The sequence below is a fragment of the Anomaloglossus baeobatrachus genome, chromosome 2 (genome assembly GCF_048569485.1).
Source record: "Anomaloglossus baeobatrachus isolate aAnoBae1 chromosome 2, aAnoBae1.hap1, whole genome shotgun sequence".
NCBI lineage: Eukaryota > Metazoa > Chordata > Amphibia > Anura > Aromobatidae > Anomaloglossus > Anomaloglossus baeobatrachus.
In genome coordinates, this window is record NC_134354.1 from 631,161,423 (window position 1) to 631,188,807 (window position 27,385).

General features: G+C 47.8%; 1 protein-coding gene across 2 annotated transcripts in view; it reads right to left on the minus strand.

The window, feature by feature from the left end:
• RUBCNL (rubicon like autophagy enhancer) overlaps window positions 1-27,385 on the minus strand; it is an 84,176-nt gene that overhangs the window by 38,547 nt on the left and 18,244 nt on the right. For both annotated transcript variants that reach the window (XM_075334391.1, XM_075334390.1), the window contains exons 2-4: window positions 8,686-8,783; window positions 8,336-8,438; window positions 6,584-7,231 (exon numbers count right to left, since the gene is read on the minus strand). In XM_075334391.1, coding sequence (XP_075190506.1) covers window positions 6,584-7,231; window positions 8,336-8,438; window positions 8,686-8,757 — 823 coding nt within the window. In that variant the 5' untranslated portion in view covers window positions 8,758-8,783. The remainder of the gene's footprint in view (window positions 1-6,583; window positions 7,232-8,335; window positions 8,439-8,685; window positions 8,784-27,385) is intronic.

Genomic DNA, 27,385 nt, shown 5'->3' on the forward strand with positions numbered 1-27,385 from the left:
TTATCTCTTTTTCCAGCCTTTTCTGACTAATTAAGACCCTCCCCAAACTTGTGAACAGCACTCATACTTGGTCAACATGGGAAAGACAAAGGAGCATTCCAAGGCCATCAGAGACAAGATCGTGGAGGGTCACAAGGCTGGCAAGGGGTACAAAACCCTTTCCAAGGAGTTGGGCCTACCTGTCTCCACTGTTGGGAGCATCATCCGGAAGTGGAAGGCTTATGGAACTACTGTTAGCCTTCCATGGCCTGGACAGCCTTTGAAAGTTTCCACCCGTGCCGAGGCCAGGCTTGTCCGAAGAGTCAAGGCTAACCCAAGGACAACAAGGAAGGAGCTACGGGAAGCTCTCATGGCAGTGGTGACATTGGTTTCAGTCAATACCATAAGTAACGTACTCCACCGCAATGGTCTCCGTTCCAGACGAGCCCGTAAGGTACCTTTTACTTTCAAAGCATCATGTCAAGGCTCGTCTACAGTTTGCTCATGATCACTTGGAGGACTCTGAGACAGACTGGTTCAAGGTTCTCTGGTCTGATGAGACCAAGATCGAGATCTTTGGTGCCAACCACACACGTGACGTTTGGAGACTGGATGGCACTGCATACGACCCCAAGAATACCATCCCTACAGTCAAGCATGGTGGTGGCAGCATCATGCTGTGGGGCTGTTTCTCAGCCAAGGGGCCTGGCCATCTGGTCCGCATCCATTGAAAGATGGATAGCACGGCCTACCTGGATATTTTGGCCAAGAACCTCCGCTCCTCCATCAAGGATCTTAAGATGGGTCGTCATTTCATCTTCCAACAAGACAACGACCCAAAGCACACAGCCAAGAAAACCAAGGCCTGGTTCAAGAGGGAAAAAATCAAGGTGTTGCAGTGGCCTAGTCAGTCTCCTGACCTTAACCCAATTGAAAACTTGTGGAAGGAGCTCAAGATTAAAGTCCACATGAGACACCCAAAGAACCTAGATAACTTGTAGAAGATCTGCATGGAGGAGTGGGCCAAGATAACTCCAGAGACCTGTGCCGGCCTGATCAGGTCTTATAAAAGACGATTATTAGCTGTAATTGCAAACAAGGGTTATTCCACAAAATATTAAACCTAGGGGTTGAATAATAATTGACCCACACTTTTATGTTGAAAATTTATTAAAATTTAACTGAGCAACATAACTTGTTGGTTTGTAAGATTTATGCATCTGTTAATAAATCATGCTCTTGTTTGAAGTTTGCAGGCTCTAACTTATTTGCATCTTATCAAACCTGCTAAATCTGCAGGGGGTTGAATACTACTTGTAGGCACTGTATTATATGTATGTATGTATGTATGTATGTATGTATGTATGTATGTATGTACCGTATTTTTCGCTTTATAAGACGCACTTTTCCTCCCCAAATTTTGGGAGGAAAATGGGGGGTGCGTCTTATAAAGCGGTAGCGGGGGGGGGGGGGTCCTGTCTGAGGCGATCGGGCGGGTGCCTGTGGCTGCATGCAAGCGCCCGGGTACCTGTACTTGCATGCAGCGGCAGCCGGGTACCCGTGGCTGTGTACGGGCGGCAGCGGGTGCTGTGTGGGGTCGGCAGCCAGGTACCTGTGCTTGCATGCGGTGGCAGACGGGTACCCATGGCTGTGTGCGGGCGGCAGCCGGGTGCTGTGTGCGAGCGGCAGTCGGGTGCCCGTGCAGGTACTCGGCTGCCGCCCTCACACAGTCACCCATCTGCCGCCCGCACACAGCCATGGGTACCCGGCTGCCACCGCACGCAAGCACAGGTACCCGGCGGCTTGTACGCGGGGTGGGCGGGCAGCCTGCTGGCTGCCACTCTGTGCATGCGGGGCGGGCGGCTGTGCAGCTTACCAGTTGTCCGCGGTCCCACTTTCAAATGATGGCGCCGGTGGAGCTCTTGGATGAGAGCTCCATCTGCGCACGCGCTGCTCCGGGAGTCAGCGCGTGCGCAGATGGAGCCCTTGGATGAGAGCTCCATCTGCGCATGCGTCGCTCCGGGCGCCATTACTTGAATCGGGACCGCGGACACACTCCACCACTGAGCCGTCGCCGCCGCTCCCACTACTGAGCCGCCGCTGCCACCACTGAACCGGGACCGCGGACACACGCCACCACTGAGCAGTCCCTGCCGCTGCCACCACTGAGCAGTTGCCGCCGCTCCCACCACTGAGCCGCCGCCGCCACCACTGAACCGGGACCGCGGACACACGCCACCACTGAGCAGTCCCTGCCGCTGCCACCACTGAGCAGTCCCTGCCGCTGCCACCACTGAGCAGTTGCCGCCGCCGCTGCCACCACTGAACCGGGACCGCGGACACTCACTGCACCGGCCTGCTGCACGGCTCACACGCCACGGCTGCTGCCGCCACCACGGACCCCACGGATCCTGCCACCGCGGACGCCACCGCGCCTGCAACCACGGCACCTGCAACCACGGACCCCGCTGCCACTGACCTGCCGCGCCTGCCAGCACAACCTGTGCCTCCTGTGACCCCGCTTCACCACCACTGCTGCCCCCCTCCGGTAAGAGAACACCGGAGTATAAGACGGACCCCATTTTTCTTTTTTTTACCTTTTTTATGTCTAAGTTTGGGGTGCGTCTTATATTCCGGTGCGTCTTATAAAGCGAAAAATACGGTATGTATGTATGATATAATATAATAAATAATATATATTATAATATATAGGTGGGGACAGCTCTGGAGCGCAGGTGAACGCTGCGGGCTGTAGCCTTTGATCTCCTGCTCCCACTCATATAATATGCACAGCCGCTGTCCATCTCCGTGGTGCTGAAACCGCACCGCAGTGACGGGCTGGGGGAGCGGTGCAGATTATATGTCCCTGCGCCCCCCTGTGATGGCACATGCCCCCCCTGTGTTAGATATGGCCCCCATACTGCTGCTCATCCTAAAATAAAAAAGCTTTACTTACCTCCTCCAGCGTTTCTCCACGGTGTCCCTGCTTCCACTGTGATCAGGCACGCAGAGATCTCACTCTGCTGTGCCGATCGCATGACCGGCACCAAGAACCAGGAAGTGGAGGAAGAGAAGCAAAGAGGGAGACAGGAGGGAGATCAGCGCTGGAGGAGGTAAGGAAAGAGTGTTTTATTTTACTATGGGCAGCAGCATGGGGGCGATATCTAACACAGGGGAACGTATGCAATCCATAGGGGGCCATAGGCAGCACAGAGCAACGTATGCAATCCATAGGGGGCCATAGGCAGCACAGGGGAAAGTGTGCCATCACAAGGGGGCTATATTCAATATAAGGGGGCCATATCCAGATTAAGGGGGCTAATTTTAGGATGGGGGCTATGAGGGACATATACCCTATATGATTTGTTAGACGGACACTGGCATTATAAGATGGACCCCATTTAACATTAAAAAAATTCTCTTTTCCTTCACCAAATTTGGGGGTGCGTCTTATAAAGCGAAAAATACGGTAATAAACAGCCCACAGCTGCTACTAAGCCCTAGCTTAGTGATGGCAGGCATCTATCAGACACCCCCCATCACTAATCTGTAACTTAAAGTAAAGTAAATAAAACACACCCAAAAAATCCTTTATATGAAATTTAAAAAAAAAAAAAAAAAAAAAAACCCACGTTTTCACCACTTTATTAATCCCTCAAACACTCCTCCAGGTCCACACGAGGTCCCACAATGCTTCCAGCTCTGCTGCATCTGACAATCACAGCGAGAGACAATAGAACAAGACTGCCCGCTGGAAGCTCCACACAGCAACTGAAGTGAACCGCGTGGTCAGCGGCGACGTCACTCATGTTACCCGCAGCCACAGCTGGAGTCTTCCACCTGCGACAGCAAATCACCCGAGTGACTTAAGTGAGCTGCGCGATCAGCGGGACGTCACTCAGATGATTTGCGGTCACAGGTGGAAGCCGTGCATGCTGTGGCCGTGGCTAACCTGAGAGACGTCACCGCTGAGCACGCGGCTCACTTCAGTTGTGACCTGAATTTCACAGCGGGCAGTTCTGTTCTATGGCGCTCACAGTGAGCTTCAGATATATAGCAGTGCTGGAAGAGTCATGGGACTTCGTGTGGATTACGTCAGACGTCAGACCGGGAGGGTTGAGTTGGGGTTAATAAAGTGGTGAAAGAGGGTGGGTTTTTGTGTTTTATTCCAAATACAGCATTATTTCGGCGTTTGTTTTTATTTCATTTCCCTTACAGATTAGTGATGAATGGAGTCTCAGGTACACGCCTACCATTACTAATCTAGGACTTAGGGGTACTTTGCACGCTGCGACATCGCTAGCCGATGCAGAGCTCGATAGTACCCACCCCCGTCGCACATGCGATATCTTGTGATAGCTGTCGTAGCGAACATTATCGCTACGGCAGCTTCACACGCACTTACCTGCCCTGTGACGTCGCTCTGGTCGGCGACTCGCCTCATTCCTAAGGGGGCAGGTCTTGCGGAGTCACAGCGACGTCACACGGCAGGTGGCCAATAGAAGCGGAGGGGCGGAGATGAGCGGGACGTAAACATCCCGCCCACCTCCTTTCTTCCGCATAGCCGGTGGAGGCAGGTAAGGAGATGTTCCTCGCTCCTGCAGCTTCACACACAGCGATGTGTGCTGCCGCAGGAACGAGGAACAACATCGTATCTCCTATTGGTGCGACATTATGAAAATGTCTGAAACTACACAGATCGCCGATTTACGATGTATCTGCGATCGTTTATCAGCGCATCTAGGCTTTACACGTTGCGACGTCGTTACCGGCGTCGGATGTGCGTCACTTTCGATTTGACCTCGACGATACCGCAATAGCGATGTCGCAACGTGCAAAGTACCCCTTAGTGGCAGCTATGGGCTGCCATTAACTTCTTATTACCCAGATTGCCACTGCATCATGGCAATCGGGATGTGCAGGGTAAAGTCCCGGCTGCTGGCTTACCTTTTTAGGTTGGGGGGCTCCCAATAACGCGGGTCTCCCCAACCTGAGAATACCAGCCCTCAGCTGTGAGGCTTTATCTGTGCTGGTATCAAAATTGAGGGGGGACCGCACGCCAGCGGCTGAGATTGGTTGCAGTCAGACAGACCGCTATCACTCAGCATGGGAACACGTCTGACTGCAACCAATCACATCCACCGATGCACGAGGGAAGCAGTGCATATTCAATGAATGTAATGAGCAGCTCGGGAAGTGAATGACCGGTCACTGGAGCAATGTGACAGCCGTGCCGGTGATTCGGTAAGTATAAAGCGCTTGCTCCTACCCCTTTGATCTAGATTCTGGTCCCCATTGACTTTATGGTTACCGGCATCTGGCCAGATACCAGGGATCAATCCCCCGCCGACATAGAGTCAGCAGGGAATTGATCTGCCAGTCCTCCGAAACACAGGGATAAGACCCAAAAAGAATTAACATGCTGCATCTGAGCTGAGTCTTCAAAAACGCAGTCAAGATGCAGCCCAAAAAAAGATGGACTGTGTGGACAGCAAAATAGAAATCTCATTGACTTTGCTGGGTGAAGAAGAACACATGCATTTAGGTGTATCTTTGTGATGTCAAAAATGCACCAAAAATGCAGTATGAACATAGCCTAAAGGCCCAGTCACACGCAGAGATAAATCTTTGGCAGATCTGTGGTTACAGTGAAATCATGGACATATTGTTCTATTTGTACACAGCCACAAACCTGGCACTGATTGTCCACAATTTCACTGCAACCACAGATCTGCCGCAGATTTATCTCGGTGTGTGACAGGGCCTTAAGAGTGTGCCTATTTCTAACATTCAATGTCCTCCCCCAACCCCAATTAATCTATCTATTGCCCTAGAATGAAACATTTTTTCACTTTTGGCCATTAGTAGTAAATATTGCGGAGCTAACATCTGATCACCTCTAGAATGTTGCAACAAGTTGAAGGAACCCATCATAATAATATCTGTAGAAGATATTAAGACGCTTTATCAACTTTCTTTACAATTATTGTATTACCATAAACGCTAAATAAAAGCGGTTAAAAATTGAGCTTCATTGTCCCTGCTTCCCTCTGGCTGTAGTCACCGGACTAGTCATGGACAGCCGTTAATCAATGCCACTGTGCAGGAGAACCACGGCTACACCAGTGTAACTGAAATTCCCGCGTGTGCTGTAAGAGCAGGGAAGAGAAGACGCCGTTCCTCTGCTCCTACTCCCCACACAAACAGAGATGTCAGATACGCGCCTACAGCAATATTTCCCCCGCGCAGCGGCATTGATGGACAACAGTCCCGGTCTAGTCCGGTGACTACAGTCAGGGAAGCTGAGACAATTAACCTTAGTTTTTAAACACATAGCTTATACAATACAAGCATTATTAAAGAGGGTATAAAAGAACTCTTCTAAAGTGCTCCTAATATCTTCTCGGCGTAAAACCTGATAACAGGTTCCATTTAACCCATACACCACATATTCACACCCCAACATATACTCGTTATAGTGCCACCTTGGCACCGCCGCACCTATGCTACGTATTATCACCACAGTGGTAAATCATTATGTTTCTCAAACCAGCTACATCCGCCAACACCAATCCATAAATACTCAGAAATCAATGTATATTACCTTTAAAAATATTGGAGCATGACATCGATCTCCGATGGACGGACTTCTCTTCTACAGTAGATGTCTCAGAGTTTGTTTCAGTCTCATTCAAGTGCAAAGCAAATTCATCTAAAATGGAAGTACACGAAGTTGGATTTACATGATGGGGTGCAACACTGGGCGAAGAAAAACGGCGTCTCTCCTTTCGGGAGTTTATGGGCAAGTTCTGTGGCGGAAAAAATTCAGATTCGGGTAGAATAAAGTCAGTGCACTTTTCGCATTGTATGTACGGAGACAAATCAAGCTCGGGTACAACATATGTGCTTGTGATGGGTGTATGCGGGTCCAATGGAGACATAGTAGAAGAGTCCAACTGGGTGTTATCCCAGGCTGCTTTGTGACGATTAAAACGAATGTCATTCTGTGCAGTTGTCAATAAAAGAGAACCATCAGGATCGCAATTTGAAGCCATATTATGGCCACGAGTGCTGGTGTCCTTCAAGTCTTCCACATCACTGTCCTCGGGATCAGCGTTCATAGACGTTGTGGAACTAACACTTCTTGGTAAGTTTAAAACTGAACAGAGGATTTCTTTAATTGCATTAGCGCTATCTGCGTAAGATCCATAGCTGCTCCCTACTCCGATCACGGCTGGTCGAGGCAATACATCTGCAAAGAAAGAAAAGGATGCAATAAAAAAAGGAAACATAATAGAGGAAAACTACTATATTGGGTTACAAATCTTATGCTTTATATATTCTACGTTTGTTTTCATTTTTACTTGAAATTCTCCATTAATTAGATTTGGCAGAATCCATTCACAAGACCCAATCCATCAGCCAGATCAGTAAACTGAGGCCGCAAGTCATGAAAACAGTGCCTCCCACCTGACAGCAGCCACGGCTCTTCTTTTGATTGGCTGGCCTTGTGGGATTTCCAATGTATTGATCTGTAGTGAGGTCCCGCCAGGCAGCCATGGATGCCATCAGGCCCAACTGACTACACTGGTGCCGATAAGCTCCACTAATGTCTAATGGAGCTAGTCTGGCTCCGTAAATTTCAACAGTAAGAAGAAATGCTGCACGTCTTTATTCTCTAGGCTAAATCTGCGGCCATAGACTTTGAACAGAGCCCGAGCGCAGAGCCTAAAAGGCAGAAGATGACATTAAATGTGGTCACTCAAACTGAAGTGAACGCTCATTTGGAGAAATGATTTTTAAGCTTGTTTGGTTATGGTTATCGGCCACACATTGTCGTATGTAAACCGGAGATATGGTGCCGATGACCTGATCTTATATATGTAGTAATAATTTTTTCTTAAAATTGCATTCTTAAAAAAAACATTAAAGTTATCAGCGATTGGCTTGCATGTAGCCAATAATTGTTTAATGGCCACAATATTCAAAATGGCTGCATAATCTGAGGCAGGTCTGACGGCTTCACCCCACCTTCCATTTTTGAGAGACATGCTTCTTCCGATGTAGACGCATAGGAGACCCGTCAGTTATCTGGAGAAAAGCAGCAGAAGCCACAGGGAACCTGCCTCAGAGTAACATGTGAAGACACATACCGCCTGGCTGGGCATGCAAAGGCGGTGGCCACAACTTTTCGTCAAAGAGAAAGCGAGAGAGAGACACACTAAAGGCAAACTTTGGTGCCCAACTCAAATTCATGAAACGTATTATTATATTAATATGGTCGTATGGACAATGAGAGGGCATTTATACCTGCAGGGCCTACTATGTGCCATGCAGTATCACTGCGGGTATTTACCTTCTGTGAATAGAACGGTCGGGGTCCTTGGCATCGAGAGCAGAGGAAAAAGTGGACACAAGATCGGCGGACGTTCAAGATAACGTTTATTAAAACTTCTCACCTAAAATTGAAACCAAAAATGTATAAATTAACGTGTAATGGGTTTCATTATATAACTGATTACACATAATGGCCTAAGCAAAGAGCAGAAGAAAGGAGAAAAAAAAACAAAAAAAAAAACACAGAAATACCCACATTTTATCTGCAACTTCCTTTACAATAACAGAACTATGTAAATTTCTCATAACCCCCCCAAAAAAAATAAAAATAAAGTGTATTTAGAATTACCCCTTTGTATAGTCACATACCTGTGCCGTTCTCGCACACTTTTTAGCCCTCGTTGTACTGTAAGTGGTCAGCGTCATAGTATGCATAGACATGGCTGGAAATTCTTCAAGTTTTTTACCTAAAGATAAAAACAAAACGTCAATGAAGAACTAATCACATAGAAGAGGCACAAACTAGAACATCAGAACTAAAAATCAAAAAGAAGAGATTTGGGCAGATTAAAAGGGAACCGGAGTCAGTGTCTAATTCTAAAAAGGTTGTGGCATTTCAGATAAAACATACTTTGAAAATATTCCCGGGGACGGTGAGCCTTGGATAATTAATCCGAGACAGGTCCCCAGCCCATCCCACTGCTCCCGATCCCCTATACAAACACACATATGGAGAGACCTATCAGTGTCCAGGAATGGGTGGGGGTCAGGAGGGTTAGAAGACACTCGGAGCCGGCCTCAGACTACTCATCTGACATGCTAAGTCCCCAGTAAAGTTTTTTCTTTCTGACGTATGGCAGCGGTGCAGCTCCAATATCACAGTCAGTGTCTGATTCATGGAGTCTGTGGCTCGAGCAGCATCAGATGACAGGTTCCCTTTAATGGAAAAGCCCAGGTAGATTTGTGTAAAGTTCTCCTTTTACTTCCCACTCTCCAAAAACATCATTGTCAATTCATATAAAAGTGTACGTGTTTATCACAGTAAATAAATGAGTTAATAAAGGGGTTTTCCTGTACCACGCAATCTTATACAAACAGCCGACAATGACATAAAACAAAGGAATCTACGTCTCCCCAATGCCCTGCTGTCCCTGTGCGGCTACCTTCCTCACCCTCCAATGCTCGGCTCACCCAGTACCAGCGAGGTCATGTCTACAAGTTACCACTGGTTATGTCTTTGACATGCCAGCACCAGTAAGGTCACAGCTACGATTATTGATAGTCTGCAGTGGTATCATTTCATCATCAGATGACAACATTACTGGAGGCAGGTAGATAGACCGGTGGTGGTGGGAATGTAAGGAGGCAAGTATGCGTCCGATCAGGAGAGCCCTGGAATATTACTCCCATTTTTAATTTTGTACCATTAACATCTGCTTGTAAAAATCCAATTCAGTGAAGGCAGAGTTGAGACCACAGATCCGTTCACACCGGCAAACCAGCGCTTATGTACACCTATACAACTGCATCCGCTCCACGCACAAAGGATATTGGCCCGGTCATAAACTCATCGCCTATCCTGTGGGACTTGTGAAAGCCATGCTGTCAGCAACTGATAAATCCTTCTGCTTTGCTCTCCTACAGAAACAAATGACATCAGCTCATATGATCTAGGGGCGAAGCAAGTTCACAGACCTCGAAAAGTGCTTTTCCTACAGAACTGAAGAGAATACATCTACACTCCGCCTTTCCGAGCCCTCCCACCATGTATGATTAAGGAACAGTTATGCACCTTCCAATTCCAATAGGAATATATCAATGTAAGTGAATTTTCAGATCTGAATCTCACTAATAACCAGGAAATTAAAATAAATAAAATGAAGGAATTAAACAAAAATACATGTGAAAGTCCCGGACTCCGTCTCCGCAGCCAACAATAATCTGCCAATAGTACAGACATGGCAGAAGATCGGACCATTTTTTTTGCTCTTTAAATTTTCTGTCCCTTTTCTTTGAATAGCTTTTTTTCTCGTCGACAACCATATGGGGGCTTGGTTTCCTGGTCTGAGAAAAGTTGCTGTTTTGACTGATGAAATTAATTTTGTCTACTCTATTTTAGGAGTTTTGACTCTTGTGCCCACGATCAGGACTCGCTGCGTTCAGAACGCAGTAAGTCCTGACTGGGGAGTGGGGCGCCTGTCACCTCCGCAGGAGAACACAGGAGACCACAGCTGACTGTGCCCACGATCAGGGTACAGTGTGCTGCGGTCTCCTGCTTGTATTCTCTCTATCGGGGACACAAGCGATTCCGCAGCAAACAATTGACAGGCTGCGGTCGGGAAAGACGCACCGCCGGTCAGTGTTTGCTGTGGTAGAAAGAAGCATCATGGGCACGGGATTTCTAGGAATCCCATCTACTATGCTTGTACTGTACACTGCAGCGGATTGGATGCAGCTGAGGTAGGCTGCGTCCAAAACACTGCAAATACTGATCGTGGGCATGCACCCTTAAACTTTTATAGATCAGACGTTTATGGATATGATGATCAAAAATAAAGTCACAAAATAACATTTAGTAACTGGGGGAAAAAAAAAAAAAAAAAAAAAAAAAAAAAAAAAAAAAAGAAAAAATTGATATATTTAAATAGTTACCTTTTTTGTTTTTTAATTGTGATCACTGTTCCGTATGCTACAAGAATACAGATTTTTTTAGTGTATCGGAAAATTGCTGGGCTTTAGGAGAGCATCAAGATGGTGCCGATTGGGGATTTTAGCAGTCCCCTTGCTGCAGGCTCATTTGCCGCTTGTGATCTTGTCACAGGGAGTGAGTGGGAAATGAATGCACGTACAAGCTACTTAAATGCCGCTGTCAAAGACTGAAAGGAGGATTTCCATGGCTAAAAACAGCAGCAATCTGAGCTAGTGCTGGTGGGTCGCTTCTGTCTGTGGCTATATAACTACTGAGCCAGCTACATATACCTGAAACCAACACAGGAGGTACCAGTATGCCTGAATGTATGTCGAAAAGGTGTTTGAGAGAATCAGTTACATCTCATGATGTTTTTCGAGTTGACAACTGCATTTCATCATTTCCTTTGTGAAAGTAGCTAGTAGCAGCAGCGGGCAAGTGTATTGGGGAGTGTTTAATGAAGTTAAGTGTGTGTGTGTTTTTATTACAGGGTTAGTAATGGGGTGTGTGTGTGTGTTTTTATTACAGGGTTAGTAATGGGGGGTGTGTGTGTGTGTGTGTGTGTGTGTTTTTATTACAGGGTTAGTAATGGTGTGTGTGTGTGTGTGTGTGTGTTTTTATTACAGGGTTAGTAATGGGGTGTGTGTGTGTGTGTGTGTGTGTTTATTTATTACAGGGTTAGTAATGGTGTGTGTGTGTGTGTGTGTGTGTGTGTGTGTGTTTTTATTACAGGGTTAGTAATGGTGTGTGTGTGTGTGTGTTTTTATTACAGGGTTAGTAATGGGGTGTGTGTGTGTGTGTTTTTATTACAGGGTTAGTAATGGGGTGTGTGTGTGTGTGTGTGTGTGTGTTTTTATTACAGGGTTAGTAATGGTGTGTGTGTGTGTGTGTTTTTATTACAGGGTTAGTAATGGGGTGTGTGTGTGTGTGTGTGTGTGTGTGTGTGTGTTTTTATTAGAGGGTTAGTAATGGTGTGTGTGTGTGTGTGTGTTTTTATTACAGGGTTAGTAATGGTGTGTGTGTGTGTGTGTGTGTGTGTGTTTATTACAGGGTTAGTAATGGTGTGTGTGTGTGTTTTTATTACAGGGTTAGTAATGGGGTGTGTGTGTGTGTGTGTGTGTGTGTGTGAAGCCCCACAGGTGTTGTATCGGTGCATACCTTCAGGGACTCCACGTAGCTGGTGCTGGTCACAGGTAGAGAATCTTCAGTTTTGATCGTGACGCCACTCTCAGTATTGCGGTCAGTGGGGACCGCCACTGCAGGTTAGGGGACGCCTGGGGCTGATGGTGGGTGCAGTCGGATATAGTAGCCTCCTGAGAGTGAGGCAAGCCCCAGGGCCCGGTGTGGGTTTGTAGTACCACAAGTCGCAGAATGACTCAAACACAGTCCAAGAAGTCTTTTAACGTGTTTACTCACTGTTTGGAGGTCACGGTGAGATGCCCGGGCGACACTGTGATAACCAGGTGGAACCAGGAATTCCAGGAGGCCGTTCTGAGGGTAGCTGTCCACTCGCCTTCCTTGCACTCTTTCTGTTTTAGGAGGATCCTTTGCTTGAAGCGTAGTAGGACCCCTCCAGGGAAGCTGTTACCACCCTGCTCCCCTCTCTCTGGCTCGTCTGCCGGCAGCGTGGCCTTGGTGGGATGGCTTCTGGCCCTGTCCCCTTATGGGCCTGGTGTGCTGCTTGGCTCAAGCTCTGTGTAGTCGTGGTGAGGGCATGAAGTACCCCCCCAACCTGTAGGTTAAGCAGCTCTGGATGATCTGCTGCCTGTTCTGGGGACCTAGTTCCCCTTGTGTGCTCGGATACTGGGATCTCCGTACTCAGCCACCCCTCTTTCTCTGGATGCTCTTCAGGCCGACCCACAGTACTCCGTTCTCCTCCGCTTTCAGCTACAGCACTCCTCAGGACCTGTCTGCACGGGAGCTTCTCTGCTCCCCCTCCATACACTTCAACTTCTTCCTCTCGACTCCCTCACTTCCTCTCTCTCTCTCTGCCCTGCTTCCTAGCAACCAGCCCCTGAACACACCCCTAGCTGGGAATTGAAAGTTAACCCCTTCTGGCTACCCAAGGGTCCCCTCTGGTGATGTGGGAGGCCTGGTCACTATATGTTTGTGTGTGCACCTCATCCTGGCCTTTGGAGATTACCTGGAAGCATTGCTCCCGCATGGGTGCAATACTCTGTGGCGCCTGACCAGGTCAGGGGCGCCACATTCCCCCTTAGTTATCATCAGCACGTCCTCGGGCTGCAAAGACAAGAGAAAGAAAAAAGGTAATTACAAACTTTTCCCACACAGGGGCAATTATTTACATTTAAACATGCCAGGTACCATTCCACCACCAACCACCCACATGTCCGAAACCCACCCAAAAACCTTCAGGAGGTAGGTCACCGGTCCTTTTGGTAACCAGGTCTGGGCCATCACATTCCCCAGACCTTTCCTCCAATCTTCCTCTCCTGAGGGGAGTGGTGTAAGGTAGGCCCCATAAACAGGCGTACCCGCTTCCGAGTGTTGGAGGGCAGGCCCCATAAACAGGCGTGCCCCCTTGTTGGTGCAGAGCCATGCCCCTCAACAGGCAGACCCTGTGGTTGGTACCAAGAAGGCAACTTTTTACAATGCAAAGTTTGTGGTTAAAGCCAGTTCATAACCAGTGGTCTAACATTTTAAGGAAGTCTCACAATAGTCCTTGTGGGCACATTTCGCTTAAACGTTGCTTAACTATAACAGGTTAAACATTACACTTCATACCATCACTTTCAACTAAACTGTACTTTGTCTATAGCGTAATGGGAGCTGACCAAAGTTGCTGCGGGTTGATCTACGCAGTACTATACTGTCATCTGTCTGAGGTTGTGTCCTCCCACCCGATGTATGTGTCTCAATGTGAATTCTGGGTGTACTGGGTACTGATACCAATGCGTGGTTTTCTGCTTCAGCTACATTTGGCACTTCTAGGTTCTGAACAGGTGCTTCTAGGTCTCCTACTTCTCTAGATTGAGTGAATGTAATGACTGGAATAACAACTGCTCCATTGTATTGAGGCCAACTTGCTGGAAAATCTCCAAGCGCAGTATGGATCATCCTTTCTTTTGGTTCTTGAACTGGCAAAGGGTTGGGAATTTCTTCAGGGATTCTTAGTTGTTCAGGACATTTCTTTAGGCGATCTCTAGAAACGACAGCTGTTGTTTTTCCTCCATCTTTGCTGATAAGGCATGTCTTTTCATTGCTAAGCGTTGATGGTAACACAGTATAGGGTTCTTCTTCCCAGTGATTGTCAAGTTTATGACGCCTTCTCTTTCCCTTGAGAACTATATCTCCTGGCATCAAAGGAACAGCAGGTGCTTTTCGATTGTAGGCCTTTTCTTGTTTCTCACGCTGCTGAGTCAGGCTTCGCTCCACACACTCTTGTACTTTCTTGTATTGGGCTTGGCGGTTGGAATCCCAATCAGCACCTTGTAGATGGTCTTCAGGGGTCTCAACTCCCATTTCCAGATCTACTGGCAATCTCCCTGGTCTGGCCCTCATCAGGTATGCCGGTGTGCAGTTCGTGGAACTCACAGGGATGTTGTTATACATGTCCACTAGATCGGGCAGCTTTTCTGGCCACTGACTTCGTTCTTCTAGTGGGAGCGTCTTCAGAAGGTCGAGAATGATGTGGTTCATTTTCTCACACATGCCATTGGTCTGAGGATGGTAAGGCGTAGTACGGATCTTCTGGCAGCCGTATAGGTTACAAAACTCCTTAAACACTTCAGCTTCAAAGGCTGGTCCTTGGTCAGTGAGCACTTGATCTGGATAGCCATGTGGTCGACAGAAGTGTGTCTGGAAAGCTTTGGCTGCAGTTTGACCTGTCAAGTCCTTGACTGGTACTACCACCAGGAATCTGGAGTAGTGGTCAACCATAGTGAGAGCGTAGTTGTAGCCTTGTCTGCTGGGTGCCAACTTTACATGGTCCAGGGCCACGATCTCCAGGGGCCGTTTAGTTTGGATGGGCTGGAGTGGTGCTCTCTGGCGGTGCTGGTCTTTTCTTCTAAGATTGCAAGGCCCGCAGTTTCGACACCACTTCTCTAGGGCAGATCTCATGCCCACCCAGTAGAATCTTACTTTAAGTAGGGCCTCCAGTTTCTTCCAACCAAAGTGGCCTGCACCATTGTGATAGGCTTCTAGCACCATCCTCGTATCCTTCTGTGGTACAATCACTTGCCACACCTTCTCATGCGTCCTCGGGTCAATGATGCTCCTGTAAAGTTTGTCTTGATAGATGAATAATCGACCCCTCTCCTTCCATAGGTACTGTGCCTCAGGTGGGGCTCCTTTGTCAAGGCTGGCGCCAGGCTGGCTGATCAGTTTCTTTACCAAGCCTACCGCTGGATCATTTTCCTGGGTCTCCTTCCAGTTGTAGTGAGGTAGTGGGTTCAGGGTCACCTCTTGGCGGTTGGCACGCGACTGCCGACACTGTTTTGCTCCATGGCGATGGAACGCTGGCAGCTCAATCTCTTCAAGATCATCTTCATCTTCACCCTCGTCTGCTAGGTGAGGCATCCTGGACAGAGCATCTGCGTTGCCGTTCTTGCGGCCAGCTCGATACTTGACAGTAAAGTCATAATTCGCCAGTCGGGCTACCCAACGCTGCTCCATGGCACCCAATTTAGCAGTATCCAAGTGGGTCAGGGGGTTGTTGTCCGTGAAGACAGTGAATTTGGTGGCTGCCAAGTAGTGCTTGAACCGCTCTGTGATAGCCCATACCATGGCCAGGAACTCTAGCTTGAATGAGCTATAATTCTCTGGGTTTCTTTCGGTAGGCCTGAGCTTCCTGCTGGCGTAAGCAATCACACGCTCTTTGCCTCCCTGCACCTGTGAAAGCACTGCTCCCAGTCCCACATTACTGGCATCTGTGTACAGTACAAATGGCAGACCGTAGTCAGGATAGGCTAGGATCTCTTCACCCGTCAAGGCCCCTTTCATTTGTCTGAAGGAGTGTTCTTCTGCTTCTCCCCAGTGAAATGGCGGGCCGGTGATCTTTCCTTTCTTCTTTGGGTGGCCTACCAGGAGCTCTTGCAAAGGCGCTGCCATTTTCGTGTAGCCCTTGATGAACCTTCTGTAGTAGCCTACCAAGCCAAGGAACTGACGTACCTCCCGGACGGTAGTAGGTGTGGGCCATTCCTGGATGACTGTGACCTTCTCTGGGTCCGGTGCTACTCCTTCTGCACTGACCACGTGACCTAGGTACTGGACCCTTGGCTTCAGTAGATGGCACTTGGATGGTTTCAGCTTCATTCCATATCGGGATAGTGCTTCAAAGACTTCAGCCAGGTGTTTCAGGTGGTCCTCATAGGTCTTGGAGTACACGATGACATCATCCAGGTAGAGCAGGACGGTTTCAAAGTTGAGGTGCCCTAGGCAGCATTCCATAAGCCTCTGGAAGGTCCCGGGGGCATTGCAGAGTCCAAATGGCATGCTGTTGAACTCACAGAGGCCCATTGGGGTGGTGAAGGCCGTCTTCTCCCGATCTTCTTCTGCTACAGATACTTGCCAGTAGCCACTAGTAAGATCTAGGGTAGAAAAGTAGTTAGAGGCTTTCAAGGCAGCGAGGGATTCCTCTATCCTTGGCAAAGGGTAGGCATCCTTGTGTGTTATCTGATTTATCCGTCTGTAATCCACACACATCCTCATCGTGCCATCCTTCTTTCTTACCAGGACCAGGGGAGCTGCCCAGGGGCTGCAACTGTCCCTTATGACTCCTGCCTCCTTCATGTCCTTCAGCATGTCCTTTGTGCGCTGGTAATGGGCTGGTGGAATAGGCCTATGTCTTTCCTTAATGGGAGGATGACTGCCTGTGGGTATGTGATGTTGCACCCCTTTGATCCTACCAAAGTCTAGTGGGTTCTTACTAAAGACCTGCTCGTATTCCTGCACGACCCTGTAAACCCCATGTTTCTGGTAGTCGGGCGTAGAGTCAGTCCCCACGTGTAGTTTCTGGCACCAGTCCTCTAACTGCTTTTGGGAGGTCTCGCCCTCTTTTGAGTCAGCTTGTGTCAGGGGACCTACAGGTGTTATGGCGTCATCTGAGCATGTAAACAGTTTGGCTATGGTAGCGTACCTTGGTAGTCTGGCTTCCTCCTCCCCACAGTTCAACACTCGTACAGGCACTCGTCCCTTGTGTACATCAACTACCCCCCTGGCTGTCAGAATCGTGGGCCAGTGGTCTGAATGAGTGGGCTCTAGTACAGCCTGGTAATCTTGTCCTCTGAGACCTACCGCTGCTCTACACCACATCATCATTTCACTCCGTGGGGGTATCACAATGGGGTTAGCATCCATCACCCGTACACTACCAATCTCACCGCCAGTCTGTTTTACCTGTTGCTTCCTCAGAATGATTCGGATCTCCTTTTGCAAGGCTCTTTGCGACCTGCCGTCAGCACCTTCAACAATCTGGTGAAGCAACAACAACACTTCCCCTAGGCAATTTTCTATGACATTAGTGCCTAAAATCATTTGCGGGTTCCTTTCTCTAACATCAGTGTCCACAACAATCAGTCCTTGTCCCTTCATTTCCTGCCTTCCCACCTTTATGGTTACCTCTTTGACCCCGATCTGGTCTATAGGTTGTCCGTTGGCAGCATAGATGGTGAGGGAGGGGTCCGGTGGTCGGAGATCGTCGTCCGACCAAAACCTACGATAAAGGACATGCGGGATCGTGGTGACCTGAGAGCCGGTGTCCAATAATGCCGGGGTAGGGATCCCGTCCAAGACGATGGACAGGACAGGACGTCCACCCACGTACTGATCACAGCAGCGACTTGGGCCTGATCTTCTTAATCCTGAGGACTGGCCCTCGGCCCCAGGTTTGACTCGTTTAAAGGACAGGCCCTTGCATAGTGACCTGCCTTCTGGCAACGACGACAGATGGGTTGTCCAGCTGAGTCATAGCGATCACTGCTCCTGCCTCGAGTTGGGGGACCCCTTCTCCTCCGCATCCAAGGGACGTCCTCTGGGTTGTCGGCTAGCAGGATCTGATGAGGGACTTTGGTCTCTGAGGGCAACTGCATTGCTTTCAGGATTTGTGCGACGTCCTTAGTGAGCTGCTGCACTTGGGAGGATAGCGTACTTATGGTCTCTGCTGGCGCGTTGAGTCCTTTTGCAGTCATCAGGGCCTGCGTGGAGGATTCTGCTCCTGCAGCCGTGGAACTGGCAGGGTCTGTGTCCACAGGGGGTTGGAGTGCTTTCACTGCCCGGTCTTTCAGAATGGCAAAGTCCACGTCGGGGTGTTCTAGGGACCACAGCTTCATCTGCTTCCCATCCTCAGGAGAGCGCAGGCCCCGCAAGAATTGTTCCTTCATCATCCGGTTTCCTTCCTGATCACTGACAGGGTCCACCAGCTTGAGAGCCCGTAGTGCAGCCTGCAGCCTGAGGGCATAGTCTCTTATACTATCTTGGGGCTTCTGACGGCAGTGATAGAAGTCCGTTCTCAGCTCTCCCTCCGTGCGGTGTTCAAAAGCAGCTGCTAGTTTGGCAAAGATGGTCTCAACAGAGCTCCGGTCATCATTGGCCCAGGACTCAGCTTCCAATTCTGCTGCTCCAGTCAATTGTCCCAGCACCACAGCGGCCCTCTGTTTACCAGTCATCGCGTGCATGTCTAGCAGGGTGTTGATCTTTTTCTTAAACCCGGTCAGCGTGTCTATTTTACCGGCGTATTGAGGCAGCCATTGCGCCCCTGGGGCATACAACAAGGACACTGGCATTATGGGGGCGACCTCGGCCGGCGCAGCTGCGACCGCGGCACCGGCACCAGGCGCTGCAGCGTCCAGCGCGACAGGGGCTGGCATCGCTTGGGCTGCGTCGCCCTGACCAGGGGCATTACCTCCTGCAGCGTCCATTTTTCTTCAGAAAATCCGCGCGCTCCCTTTCCACTTCCTGGGTCAGAACGCTCTCTGAATTGTGGGGATTCTGGGGCGGCCACACCTCTTCGTGGGCGGTGCTCTTCTCCCTCGCGCGGGCTGCAGCGCGCGCTTTTGAAGATGGCAATATGGCGGCGGTTCAATTTTTGCGGTCGGACCTCTGAGGCACACGGTCACCTGTCTGAACAGGTCTAGTCCTTATCCTGTTCGTGACGCCAGAAGATGTGAAGCCCCACAGGTGTTGTATCGGTGCATACCTTCAGGGACTCCACGTAGCTGGTGCTGGTCACAGGTAGAGAATCTTCAGTTTTGATCGTGACGCCACTCTCAGTATTGCGGTCAGTGGGGACCGCCACTGCAGGTTAGGGGACGCCTGGGGCTGATGGTGGGTGCAGTCGGATATAGTAGCCTCCTGAGAGTGAGGCAAGCCCCAGGGCCCGGTGTGGGTTTGTAGTACCACAAGTCGCAGAATGACTCAAACACAGTCCAAGAAGTCTTTTAACGTGTTTACTCACTGTTTGGAGGTCACGGTGAGATGCCCGGGCGACACTGTGATAACCAGGTGGAACCAGGAATTCCAGGAGGCCGTTCTGAGGGTAGCTGTCCACTCGCCTTCCTTGCACTCTTTCTGTTTTAGGAGGATCCTTTGCTTGAAGCGTAGTAGGACCCCTCCAGGGAAGCTGTTACCACCCTGCTCCCCTCTCTCTGGCTCGTCTGCCGGCAGCGTGGCCTTGGTGGGATGGCTTCTGGCCCTGTCCCCTTATGGGCCTGGTGTGCTGCTTGGCTCAAGCTCTGTGTAGTCGTGGTGAGGGCATGAAGTACCCCCCCAACCTGTAGGTTAAGCAGCTCTGGATGATCTGCTGCCTGTTCTGGGGACCTAGTTCCCCTTGTGTGCTCGGATACTGGGATCTCCGTACTCAGCCACCCCTCTTTCTCTGGATGCTCTTCAGGCCGACCCACAGTACTCCGTTCTCCTCCGCTTTCAGCTACAGCACTCCTCAGGACCTGTCTGCACGGGAGCTTCTCTGCTCCCCCTCCATACACTTCAACTTCTTCCTCTCGACTCCCTCACTTCCTCTCTCTCTCTCTGCCCTGCTTCCTAGCAACCAGCCCCTGAACACACCCCTAGCTGGGAATTGAAAGTTAACCCCTTCTGGCTACCCAAGGGTCCCCTCTGGTGATGTGGGAGGCCTGGTCACTATATGTTTGTGTGTGCACCTCATCCTGGCCTTTGGAGATTACCTGGAAGCATTGCTCCCGCATGGGTGCAATACTCTGTGGCGCCTGACCAGGTCAGGGGCGCCACATGTGTGTGTGTTTTTATTACAGGGTTAGTAATGGTGTGTGTGTGTGTGTGTTTTTATTACAGGGTTAGTAATGGTGTGTGTGTGTGTGTGTGTGTGTGTGTGTTTATTACAGGGTTAGTAATGGTGTGTGTGTGTGTTTTTATTACAGGGTTAGTAATGGTGTGTGTGTGTGTGTGTGTTTTTATTACAGGGTTAGTAATGGTGTGTGTGTGTGTGTGTGTTTTTATTACAGGGTTAGTAATGGTGTGTGTGTGTGTGTGTGTTTTTATTACAGGGTTAGTAATGGTGTGTGTGTGTGTTTTTATTACAGGGTTAGTAATGGTGTGTGTGTGTGTGTGTTTTTATTACAGGGTTAGTAATGGTGTGTGTGTGTGTGTTTTTATTACAGGGTTAGTAATGGTGTGTGTGTGTGTGTGTGTGTGTGTGTGTGTGTGTGTTTATTACAGGGTTAGTAATGGGGTGTCTGATAGACACCTCTCCTTTACTAACACCAGTGCTGGATGCTAGTTGACATCAATCCCATAAACCATTTTCCACAGTTGCCAACGAACCAGGGCAAAAATCGGAAAGAGCTGAGGCAAAGCGCCAGAATTGGTACATCTATTGTGATTCACCACCCCTGGGTTGGCTATGAGCTACTATTTTTAGGCTGGGAAAGGTCCAATAACCATGCACCTTCCCAGCCTGAAAATATCAGCTCACAGCTGTCTGCTTTACTTTTGCACATTTTCACAAATAGGGGGACCGCACATCATTTCAGTCTTTTAATTATTTACTGCTACTTAATAGCCATAAAATGTCATTTCGTCTATCATTGCACATCTTTACACGTAAAAGCCACTCATTTCAGTGTTATGCGTCTTTTTCCGCTACATGTCACACGGAGGGCACTTACGTACACATGAATGGTGAAAACAGACACGGCCACACATGCAGTTTTTTTTTTTTTTTAAATGTCATGTCATTGTTTAAATGTCATGGAGGTATTAGACTGTCTATAGTCTTAGATTACACCACCTGTTAGTTGGGCTTCTCTGGACCACTAAATTACACCAAATTGTGGCACAATTTAGGCAGTTTTGTGCATGGGATAGCAATTAAGGCCACACTCCTTTTCTTGGTGATTTCTTTTGATGAGTAGGTCAAAAATACACCTTGCATCATACTAAGGGCATGTACACACGACACAGACGCATATAATGCAGAGCAAAATAAATACAGTAGCGAATAAAAGTTTAGGGGTTTTTTTTGTTAAGTGTGCTTACTTCTCTCTGGTTGTTGTGATGGCATTTTCCTGGTGATGAATTGCAAGTGTGAAGTTGTCATCATGTAAGAACTTAATTTTAACCAAATTGCTATTGAATATAGGTATGGTCATTTAATTAAAGGAAACTGACTGTGAAAAGTTTTGCATATACTATTTATTGGTCACAACAGATGGTAATTAATTGTGTGAAATGCCATAACTTAGTATTTTATAACATAACCTCTTGCTTTACTTACTGTGTGAGAATACAATATATTTTTCTATGTGCTTTTTTTACTGTGAGAATACAATATTTTTTTCTATATCTAAGTTTTTTTCTACATGAGTAACAAGAGCCTGTAAGCATGTCTACACCAAGGTCAGCAGCTGATATCGTGAAACACGGGAACAGAATGAAAAAAATATATATATATATATATATATATATTGATAAAACTGGCCTGCTGTATCTGGTACGTGACAAAGACTTTGCAAGTTATGGAGTTGAAACACAGGAGGGACTGGAGGGGGAAGTCCCAAATAAAAAAAAAAAAAAAAAAAAATTTGGATAAAAAGGTCACAGGCTTTTTGCATGTGTTTTTAATATAGCCAATGGCATACTTAGGAATGTTGCTAAAAGATTACCCCATTATTATTCTATGAAACGGCTTGTAAAAAATAAAGCACGTCACTTGTGCACCTGCTCTTACTGAGAGTGGTTTATACCAGATATTTTCTGTGTGGTCTGAATTCCTTTGCTAGCACTCAGTGGACTATTAATCTGATAGTTAGCAGGCATTCACTGTTAAGAGAGATAACTTTCCCGAAACAGACGGGGCATTGAAGCCATTAGGATATTAAAGACGTTTTTAGGGATCTTGCTCCATTCCATTTGCAAATCTGTACACAATTAATCTCTATTGCCATGGGCACAGGCCCCAACTCATGCCAAAAACTGTTCTATAGGGTGCAAAACAGGTGATTGACTTGGCCATTTCAACAGGTGAACGTTTTTTGGGGGTTTTTTTGCTAACCAATTTTGAGTAAATTGGATGTGTGCTTAGGATGATTCTCTTGATGGAATTCCTAGGCCCTGCCTAGTTTGCTTTTACCATGTGGCAGCATTACATTCTCCAGTAAATCCTTGTACATGGCAACATTCATATCTCCATCAGTTCTATGCAGAGGGCCAATAGCAGATGCAGAAATGCAGCCACAAACAATGACAGCGCCACCATCATGTTTCACTGTAGGTGTTTGGTACCTTACATATTACGTTTTCCAATTGGACGGTATATATATATATATATATATATATATATATATATATATCTGCCATCACTAACAAACAAGCTGAACTTGTATTCATCCGTGCACAACACTTTAGACCAATCGGTCGCTTTCCATTGGCTTTGTTCTTGCAACCTCAATCGGACCTTCCGGTTCTTTGCAGAGATGAAAGGCTTCTTGACTGCAACTCATACATTCAAGCCTACTGCTTTTAGCCGTCATATCACAGTTTAGTGACATACTTTGACCCCATATTCTTTGTTCATTTTGTGCTAAATTTGTACAACGCTTTTATGGACATCAGATACAGACTCTCTCTTAATAATGTGATCAACTTTGGAGGAAGTTTTCCATGGTCATCCATTTCTAGTTTTGTCAGCTGTTTCATAATCTTCTTTTTCTTTCTGGATGCAGCATGGCCTCTTTGGCAGGGCCGCAAGTGCTGTCCGGAGACCGCAGCTACCCATGCCCACGATCGGTGTTTGAGCCACTGCGGTCTCTCGGTTCTCCCTGCGGAGAACGCTTGCGGCTCTGAGGCAATAAATTGACATGCTGCGGTTCAGGAAGCCACACCACATATCCATTTACACTGCTAGAAAAACTAGCACAGTGGGCATGGGATTTCTAGAAATCCCTTCCACTGTGCAATGCAGTGTTTTGGACCCAGTGAAAACACACTGCATCCAAAATGCTGTGAACTCTGATGGTGATCATGCTGCCTTATAGTTTGTGCTTTAATTCTTTGGTTATGCAAACAGATTATTGTAGCAGCTGTCCGCGTGGCTGGTTTCGGACGATGTTGTAGGTGAAGATGCCGAATGTTGAGGTCATGGACTGGTGTGGTTGCACGTGGTCTGTGGTTGTGAGGCAGGTTGGATGTACTTCCAAATTCTCTAGAACGCTTCTGAAGATGGCTTATGTTAGAGAAATGAACATGCAATTCACGAGCAAACGATCAATGGCTCTGGTGGAAATTTCTGCAGTCAGGATGTCAACTGCATGCTCACTCAAAATTTGCAATATCTGTGGCATTGTGCTGTGTGAAAAAACTGCACATTTAAGAGCGGCCTTTTATTGTGGCCATCCAAAGGCACACCTGTGCAATAATCATGCTGTTTAATCAGCATCTTGATGCGAGACACCTGTGAGGTGGATGGATTATCTCGGTAAGGCCGCTTTCACACATCCGGTTTTTTGCTGAGCGGCACAATACGGCGCTTTGCAGAAAAACGCAACCGTTTTTGTTTTGCCGTCGGTTGCGTTTTTTCCGCATAGACTTGCATTAGCGCCGTATTGTGCCGCATGGCCTTGCGTTGCGTCCGGTTTTTGCCGGATGCGGCATATTTAGCCCATGCAGTGGCCGGAACGCTGCCTGGCACTTTTTTTGTGCAGCGCAATTTACAATGCAAGCCTATGGACGCCGGATGCGTTTTTTTTGCACTGCGCATGCTCAGTATCAAGCCGCATCCGTCAAAAAACGTACGGGCCGCATGGAAAAACTTATGCAACGGATCCGTTTTTTTCGCCGCATCCATTGCATAGGTTTTTGAGCCGGATTGAGCCGCACTGCAAAAACCGGATGTGTGAAAGCAACCTAAAAGAGAAGTGCTCACTAACAGAATTAAGCAAATATATCAATAATATTTGAGAGAAAAGGGCCTTTTTTGTAAATAGAAAAAGTCTGAGATCTTAAGAGTTCAGCTCAAAAAATGGGAGCAAGAAAAAAAAAAAAAGTAAGGAGTTTATATTTTTGTTCAGTGGAGTAACAATGGAACCCATCACAGACGATAAAGCAAGATCAGGAACGCCGCTCCTCCAAAAAGTAACTAGAAACTGCTGATCTTAAAATGTATTTCTTTTTGCAGCTTTTAAAAAGGAAGTTGGTTGTGGTCACTGGAGGGAGGAATTTTTCTGTGTGTCACAGACAAGGAAAACAAGGAACTAGAAAGTGTCCAAACAACTGATCAGTTACACTCTTAAAGGGAACCTGTCACCACGGTCGTGCAGTGTGCCTTATGGGCGTCTCCGGTGCCGGCACCTCCTCTTTCGGCCATCTTTGTCCTCTTTCTGAAGTTTGGTCAAAGCAGATCAAAGTGTGCCTGCTCAGGACCTGAATGCCGGCGAGTGTGGATGACGTGGAACCCGTCATGCACCGCGGCTAAAGAAGAATGAGCACAAAGATGGACAAAAGAGGTGGCGCCGGCACCGGACATGCCCATAAGGCCCACCACAGCGACCGTTAGGTAAGTATTATAACGTGTTTTTTATGTTATACCCCCAGCCTGAGCTCTTATATACAGCATGTTAGAGTCCTGTATATAAGTGCCCGGTGGTGGTGGCCGCAGCTTATAGGCCAAAAAAGTGTTAACAGGTTCCCTTTAAAAAGGGACACAAGAAAAAAATATTGAAACCCTTTTCTAAAGAGGTCTTCAAAATGTAAGGAGTGGTAGACAATGGTATAAAATAAGAAAAGCCTATACTTGCCCCCGATAAATCTACGGCCACTTGGGAGGTCTTTGTTTTAGCTCTGGTTCCTTAAGTCTAATTACATCAATTTTAGGGGTAATTGTAATGATAATACCACCAAACATGAGGGGGGGGGGGGGGGGGGGGAGGGTCCGGTTCGATGAGTATTGCTGCTCTTGGTCTCACACCTCCTCCATCTTGTGCGATCACCGTCCTTCTGCCCAGCCCCTTGTGCATGATGCGTCCTGCGTCATCCACACAGAGGCCTCCATTGCGCTCCTCCACATGCGCACTCTGCTGAGGGCAGGGCAAAGTACTGTAATGCACAGGTGTGGGGAAAGGTGAAAGACCGCCCGCGCATGCGCACTACAGTACTTTGATCTGTCGACTGAGGGTAGATCAAACTGCACATGTGCAGGAGCACAATAGTGGCCTATGTGTGAATGACGCATTATGCCCACGGGGCTAGGCAGGACGCAATTGAACAAGCTGGAGGAGGCGCAAGACCAAGAGCAGCAACACCCATCGGACCGGACCGCCCCCTAGGGAAGTATTATGAAGGTGTTTTTTACGTTCTACAGAGCGGCCTGGGCTCTTATATACAATATTCTAGAATGCTGTATATAAGAGCTCACTGGTGGTGGCCGCAGCTTATAGGGGCCAAATCTGGTGACAGGATCCCTTTAACAAAAAAAAAAAAAAAAAAAAAAAAAAAAAGTTTCAAGACCACCATAAAGGCTCAGATAAGACTGTCAGTCATGGACACATGTTCACTACTTATAGGAATGTGCACTGACAATTTACATCTGATCTAACCTTTAATACACCTACAGTTAAAGTTTTGAGAGTGGACAAGTTTTGGTTTTCACAGTTTGGTGCGTCAGTGTGTTTAGATCTTTTAGTCGGGTGTTTCTATAGATGCTGAAGTACAATTATGAGTACATCACATTTTTAAACTTTTGACGAATACATCAAGTTTATGCAAAGACTCGATATTTGCTCTGCAGGTGGCATCGGACCGAAGAGGAGAATGGGGTAAAGTTACTTTCTCTGCCATTAGCCAGGAATTGGCACAGAAGCAGATATCCAGCAGGGCAAGGCGAAATGCAGAAGTCGTGAACAATAAGATAACAGTCAGTGTGCGCTCTGCAAAATGTACACAGTACAGCACAATGCCCAATAAAAAGCAATCTGCTAATGCACATAAGCAATATTCAGCTTGAAAAGAATAAAACGCAGCATGTACTAGTTTTAAAAAAAAGTGTGAAGTCCAGCTCATCACGTTTCTATTCCTCATTCGGTATGGAGCTTGGGCACCAGCTTCGCCATAGCCAGTGTAAAGGCCGCTTTACACGCTTCAATTTATCCTGCGTTCGCATGTGCGATCGCACCCGCCCCCCATCGTTTGTGCGGCACGGGCAATTTCTTGCCCGTGTTGCACAAAGTCGTAAACCCCCGTCACACGTACTTACCTTCCAAACGACCTCGCTGTGGGCGGCGAACATCCACTTCCTGAAGAGGGAGGGACGTTCGGCGTCACAGCGACGTCACACAGCGGCCGGCCAATAGAAGCGGAGGGGCGGAGATGAGCGGGACGTAAACATCCCACTCACCTCCTTCCTACCGCATTGCCGGCGGCCACAGATCGTTCCCGGGGTGTCACACGGAGCTACATGTGCTGCCTCGGGAACGATGAACAACCAGAGCACAGAAGGAAGTTCATTTTTTTGAAAATTAGCGACGTGTCAACGAGCAACGATCAGGTGAGTATTTTTGCTCGTTCACAGTCACTCATTTGTGTTACACGCTACGATATGTCAAATGAGGCCGGATGTACGTCACTAACGACGTCACCCCGACGACATATTGTTTGATAAATCAAAGCGTGTAACGTGCCCTTTAGCCAAAAGAAAAAAGGTTGATCATAATGAAGGGTGTCAAGTTCACCTGAAAAACGTTGAAAACACTATCCATGTGTTCACGGTCTTCCTTATGAGGCACTTTATCTGAACTGGATTAAATAAAGATTTTGTATGTTAGGGCTGCTTCTCACTTGCGAGTTTCTCGCAGTAGAGCAATGCGAGAAACACCTCGCATTGGAATCGGACACATGTTAGTCAATGATTCAGCTCGCATTTGCGATTTTTTTCTCAGTCCAAATCGAACTGAGAAA